Genomic DNA, 6,780 nt, shown 5'->3' on the forward strand with positions numbered 1-6,780 from the left:
ATTAACATTTTTAATTATAATTCAAAGAACCAAACTTTTTCAATGTGCACCCCCCAAATTCTGGATGGCTTGACATCTGCATTGATGATCATATTTAGTCTTTACCATGTCATAGTGGACTTCAATATCCTAATGTTGACTGATACTTAATAACTCAGAACACAAATAAAATGATTTTTTTTTTTTTACTGGCCTAAAGTTTCCCTTACTGCACTGCTATCGCTATTTGTTTTGATTTACAGCATCATCGGAGTGTTGAATAATTAGCAGTGCTAATGCAATGCAAACTGACAGGATGCAGTACAAAGTCTAGCTCTACAGCCTGCTGAAGTTACTGCTCCGTAAATGCTGCACAGTTCCATGCTCCTACTTCTGGCTGGACCCTGCCAAACCTGGCTCACGTCGGCAGTCCTCCCGCAGGAGGCCTACCTACTGAGTGAGGTTACTCACACCAGAAGGAATTTGCAGGTCTAGCCCCCTCCAGCTTGATTTATAAGCATCAAGCACATGAGTCTAGCAGGAATTTAACACTTACGCTTCCATAGTTGTTCTTACAGTCTGTTCGTCACAGTCTTCATCTGAGCTGCTACACGTTGCATCTGAGTCCAGGTCCTTCTCCACACGAGAGAGCAGCCCTCCGGCAGAAAGTGCAAAGCCCCGGATTTCCCCAGGTGCAACACAAACTCCGTTCTGCACATCCGCACTGGAACTACTTTCCAAAGTAGTTGCGCTGCTTTCTGGCCAACCTTCCGCACACCTGAGGGAGCTACTGCTCAAAAACCTGGTTGGCTCATGGAAAACCTTCATTCTTTGTAACTGATGTTTTACGAAGCATTTCAGCTGCTGATCACAGTGTTTGATAACGTGCTTTGCCAGGAGCATTTGTAAACGTTTCTGAGTCCTTTTGGCGCGGCTGATTTCCTTTTGTTGCTTAGTGACACACTGGAGTAAGCGAGCATACACCTCCTCCCGGGTGCTGCTCAAAATCCCTTCTGAAGGCCCGTGAAGAATTTGGTGTAATAAATCCCCTTTTATTGTTTCAGCGCAGACTCCCAAAGCCCTACCCCAAAACCCATTCTTCTTGTACCATTTACCATTTAAGAGCTGCATTTCTTCTGCATTACTGGATTCGGTCACATTTGAATCCAAAAGTCTTGGCGTTTCTGCCAGATTTGGAGATGCGGTGTCTGGAAAAGCGATCCCTTTGACCTGCTCCTCAGGTCCCGAATGACTGATCTGACCGAGCGATGTGTCAGCACCATTATGTAATGCGCTTCTCATCCTGGAGCAGTCAGGCTCTCCCGATTTCATTGGCTTACCGGTTTTGTTGCTAAATGCAGAATTTGTGCTCATTAACAAGACAGACTGATAGCGCTTGGAGGACGGCGGAGAAGCGAAATGCTGCACGCTGAAGATATCATTCCTGAGGCTGGGCTCAGCAGTGGGGAACCCCAGGACTGAGCAAGTAATCCGTGCGATGGAGTCCTCTCTTATCTTCTCTTCCACTGCTCTGGAATTTTCCATGCACAAAGTTGTATCAGACTCCATAGCTCTAGAGGACAAAGAAGGTGACAAGTGGATACCATGACCTTTTGTTGCTGCCTCTCTGAGGGCTGGTGTCATTATAGCTACTGTAGGTAGTTTACAGCAAACCTGAAAACAACACGGGCCATGTAAATTTTCTCATTTTCATGACACGATACAAATACAACAACTTGCTCAGGCACTTCAGTTTTTCAACACTTAAATATTATTTAAATATGTCATAAAAAGGACATTATCTAAAGAACACGCACAGACTACACCCTCCCCTGAGGCAAACAAGCACACTCGAGTTTTAATTTATTTCACGCAGAGGTTGTCCCATGTACAATAAAAGCCTCCACCTCGCAGGGGAGTAAGTGTTCACACCTCATCGCATTTCTGATCCTATCAGTCTTAGAAATAAGCCTCTCAGAGTTCACGACTGTCATCTAACCTTGCTTAAACTCAAAACATGACCAAAAGCCGTAGGGCTAGAAGGATGCATTTTAAAACGAGCACACGCGTGTGTATGTAGATGCACAAACGCAGATGCACATCTACATATTCCCAACCCAGAACTCTGGTGGGATTTTGTTTTAATCTGCTCTGGAGATAAGTACTTTAAGTTGCATTTGGTCTTCGTTCAAGGTGTTTTTTTTTTTTATACTTTAAATGAGTCAACAACAGCACGACAGAAACAGGAGAATGGGAGATATGCAGCTACCTATTACAAGTGCAGCTAATCAGAACACCTACCACATGATGAAACACTCTGAAATAAACTCAGAGACACTACTAGGAGAAACGTATTCAAAGTCAATTTACGTATAGCAAGTATTTGATTATTTAATTATATATGCTCACAGAACACTTAAGGAACTAGTCATCAAGGCTAGTGCTCTAAAAACAGGGAAGTGCGAGTTCTGAATGTTTCCTAAAATCCTTCCCCTGCTTTTGTATCCCGTTTTTTACTCATCAGGCACTGTTTGTTTAATACAAACCCAACACTCCTCGATATCCCCTGGAGTAAAAACAATCAGCTTTCCTACAATGACTCTTTTGCCTGTGGCTTGTCATAGCTTAGATCAAGGGTTCCCAAACTTTTGGGATGGAAAGACCAGGGTAAACCTTCACCACTTCTTGTCACCGGCTATCCCGACATGCCCCATTTTATCATTCCACAGCCTGCAGTGCAGGAGTCATTGTCTTATACCCTACTTTCAACTCTGTTTAGGAGATGGTTAAATAAACACAAAGGAAGGTTGAACTGAGCCTGGCCCGCAGAAGCCTGGACAGCAAGCTACTGTCTGTTCTTGGTTAAGAAACTAGAGGCAAAACCAGAAACAAGAGAAGGGTGGCAAAAGTGAGAGTAGCGCAGTAACTTCACCGTAAATTCTCTGATTAACCTGAAAAGCAGTTAGGAGCTCAGCCGTTAAGTTTTCACCTCTGTACAGCTCCTACTCAGCATCACCGGGACCAGGTTCAGCAGCCCTCACGCTAACCCTAAACAACAGTACTAAAAAAACCCACAGGATTTTAACTTTCACTCTCCCTAGCAGTGAGCTGTTCAGAGTAAGAGCCCCGTGACTGGGACCTGACAAGGACACGCCTGTGACGCTGCGATGCTCTCCGGATCAGGCTGGCTGACAGCTCTGTGTCCTTCTACCCCTGTAGGAACTAACAGGCACAATTATTTTAGCTTGGGGGACTTTTTTTTTTTTCCTTCTTTAGGGGAAAGATGGAAAGAAAAGGAAAATTGAAGTAGCTTCAAATTAAACCCCTAACATTGAACTAAAGAGCACCAGACAAGCCACCAATTATCAGTTTCTGACAAAAGATAGTTAAGCTAAAACACAACTAAAAAGTAAATGCTTTCAAAGAGAAAAATCTCCCACCTAACCCCTCACCCAGGAACTTACAAACTTCACACAACGTTTCTGCCCTGAAGACAGCTGTGTGAAACGCTTCACGTGTGTTCCTCTAATTTCAGCGACATCAAAAAGACTTTATAAAAGCTGGTACTATCCCAGACTCCAGCCCTTGGCGTTTCTCCAAGAAGTTCACACACAAACACACAAAATGTCATTGGCACACCAGCAAAACTAACTACGAGCTGCAAAAAAAATTAAAAACAAACTTTAGTACAAGCACTTGGCTGCACAGAAATTGTACAATTTTCATGTTGACACATTTTATTTCATTTTGGCAGAAAGCAGCAAAAAATAATCTCACTCCACCCTTATTGGAACTGAGTTTTCAGAGCCAAACCTATTACCTTCTGGGGAAAAAAAAAAAAAAGGCAAGGGGAGGGAGGGCAAGTAGTGTAATACAGTACTGAGGAAAAGTCTGTGTTGTCATTCTGGAAAAAGCTTTTTTGTCACAGGTAAACCATTTCAAGGATTTTTTCCATTGTGTTCTACTTGCATTTCTGCTGTGCTGATGTTGAAACCTCCACACTAAACTGGCAAATGTTTTGCTTTTTGTCTGTGTAATATATATTTCACTTGAAAGACTAAAAAGTATTGTAAAAAGGAAAGCTGATGTAAAATAAGGGGAAGGGAAGAAACAAGTATCAGACACGCACAGGATAGCAACTGATGTTTCAAGTGACTTTATGCTTATCCTCCGTAATGCCTTAATTACCCAGCAGGATATAGCCTGGGACTGCAGTTTGCCCCGACCCACACCCTGCTGCCTTCTCTCGCCACTGAACATGACAACTACCAACCCCTAATGCCGCAGCTACCCCTGTTTTTCTGCTGCTGCCCTCCACCCTGCCACCTCTTCTTACTCCTTACCGGATGTTTCGCTCTTACACCCTTCTCTACCCACCTTACCTCACTATAATTTGTCTGACTGCTGAATCTAATGTCTTCACGTAGGCCAGCAGTAGCACCCTATTAAACAACAAGAGCAAGCCCTGCTGCATGCAAGCTGGCATTCCCTTCCCAGCCTGCAGCTTTTGTTTATAGTCCTCTCGCTTTTTGACTCTTTCCCCCCTTGCATAACAATATCACTTATGTTACACAACACTACAGACAATATGCTGGGGGACTTTTGCTTGGCAGGGGTGTTGGTTTGTCTCTTCATGATTTTTGTCATCTTTTTTAAAACTTCCACTTGTGGGAGGGTTTGTAAGGCTCCTCTGTATTATTTTTTTGACTTTCAAATTTAGGTGTCTACTCTGCCCACAAATTACATTTCAAACAAATATAACTAACTTGTCTCCGGTTTATTTACAGACTAACTGTATTTTAGATAGAGGAACTTCCAATATTTACTCCTTTAGAAAACATTCCGAAAGCAAAGCAAAGTCACCAGCAGATGACAGCATCTGCTGAAATACCCCACATTAAGTTCAGTAAGAGTGTACAAAAATATTCTATTTCCAACTGACAAGAGCTGCGTTACAGCCCCTTAGATACCACCTGCAACAGAACTGGCAATACCTGGTTTCCTACAGCATTGAGCTGTTTGTCCCGTAACCCCTAGTTGCTCTCAGCCCGCCCCTCCGATTATCGCCAGACAAAAATAAAGCGCTGCTCTGGCAGACAGGCGCTACTGCGGCGCTTCTTGGCTGGCTGGGACCGCCAGCCGCCGCCGAGCGGAGCGCGGGCAGCTTCTCCACGGCATCCATTCACGCGGGTCTACGCTACCTCGCCCTCCCAATTTTCACCAGAGGAATGGGATCATAATGATTACTAAGAATAGAGGGAACAGCTCACAGCATAGTCTGCATTTTCTGATAGAGCAGTTGGCAGCAATGGCCACAAAGGAGGTACAGGTCCCACCGGGTATGTCCTGGTTAGGAGTATGAAAGAAAAAGGGAAGAAGACCATATTTAGCATGCCTGGGACTGTTCTTTCAGAAAAGAAATCGTCTCGATAGGCAGCCTTTGTTTTCAGTTCAAGAGCAGCCCCGTTACTCATGACGAGTATTTAAGCATTTTAGTATTTTGTTCTATTAATAGATTGAAAAAACAAACCAACGGGATTATGCGGGGAGTCTCAGCTTTCAGCAGCGCTCACCGTGCAGTCCGTACCAAAGAGATAAAACTACAAACCCTGGGGTTTTGCACTCCCCAGGAGATACAAGCATAAATCTCTCCTCTCTGGAAAAAAAAAACTAAACACCGCCACACACCTACAAAGGATCCCTCTTTGAACAGCAAGAATGCAATTTAGGACAGACCACCCAAACAGTTCTAATCATAAAAAAACATCAAAAAGGACATACTTCAAGTGGAACTCATTAGTATTCATTTATGATAAAACCCATGACTCATTAAAATCTCCTCACAGGGTTGTTTTTCTCCCTGCTCACCAGTGCTGCTGCACAGAGGATAATTTCCAAGTTTATTACCGCGCCATCAACTAATTCCTGCTCAGTCTGCAGTACCATATATTTGGAGCATAGCATCTGAAGTCATTTTTAATGGATGCTACTAATAGAGATAACATTCGTATTACTTTTAGATCAGCTGCAAGGTCCATACCGACAGCCCAGCCGTCCTGTGGAGTTGTGGCTTCGGGGAGGGACATAAAAAACGGGCTTAGACGAGACCGGTGCCACTCTTAGACACAAGGTATGGTGTCGGGAGTTAAGGTTCCCACCTCTGAGGGGGTATCACTGACGGGGAGCTAAGGTCCCCAGCACCGAGGGGTGTCACTGACGGGGTGTTAAGGCCCCCAACACAGACGGGGTGTCACTGACGGGGAGCTAAGGCCCCCAACACAGACGGGGTGTCACTGACGGGGAGTTACGGTCCCCAGCACTGAGGGGTGTCACTGACGGGGAGCTAAGGTCCCCAGCACAGACGGGGAGGAACGGATTAACACCGCGACGGGGCTGAGGCACGGCGCTGAGGCGCGGCCCCTCCCGCCCAAGCCTCGCGCCAACCCCCGCCCCCTCCCGGACCGTTACCCCCTCCCGCCCCGCCCCCACCCAGCCCTCCTCGCGCATGCGCGCCAGCGCCGCGGGACCCAACCGCCGCCGGGCCGCGGTTCCCCCCGTCCCCTCTCCCCGCTCCACCCCCCCGCGCCCCGTCCCCCCTCCCCTCGCCCTGCTCCCCCTCCCCTCCCCTCCCCTCCCGCGCCGCTCCCCGCCGCCCCGCGCTTGCCTCCGCCCGCCGGCTCCCCCAGCAGCAGCGGCGCCGCCGCCTCCGGCCCGCGCGGCGCGGCCGCAGTGCCGCGGTTGAACAGTCCGCGCCCAGCTAAAGCGCGCCGCGCCCCGGGGGCGGGGCCTGCGGGGGGCGGG

The 6,780-nt window shown here is 46.9% G+C and overlaps 1 protein-coding gene across 12 annotated transcripts in view; it reads right to left on the reverse strand.

The window, feature by feature from the left end:
* Positions 1-6,771, reverse strand: part of KANSL1L (KAT8 regulatory NSL complex subunit 1 like) — a 63,143-nt gene extending 56,372 nt beyond the window's left edge. For all 12 annotated transcript variants that reach the window (XR_013953329.1, XR_013953330.1, XR_013953331.1 and 9 more), the window contains exons 1-2: positions 6,644-6,771; positions 536-1,653 (exon numbers count right to left, since the gene is read on the reverse strand). Coding sequence is in view for 8 of the 12 variants with exons in the window: in XM_080599016.1 (XP_080455142.1) it covers positions 536-1,623 (1,088 nt within the window). In the remaining 4 variants the exon portion in view is untranslated. The remainder of the gene's footprint in view (positions 1-535; positions 1,654-6,643) is intronic.
* Between the last annotated feature and the right edge of the window lie 9 nt (positions 6,772-6,780).

Source organism: Anser brachyrhynchus (genome assembly GCF_964034855.1).
Source record: "Anser brachyrhynchus genome assembly, chromosome: 7".
In the NCBI taxonomy this organism is placed as follows: domain Eukaryota; kingdom Metazoa; phylum Chordata; class Aves; order Anseriformes; family Anatidae; genus Anser; species Anser brachyrhynchus.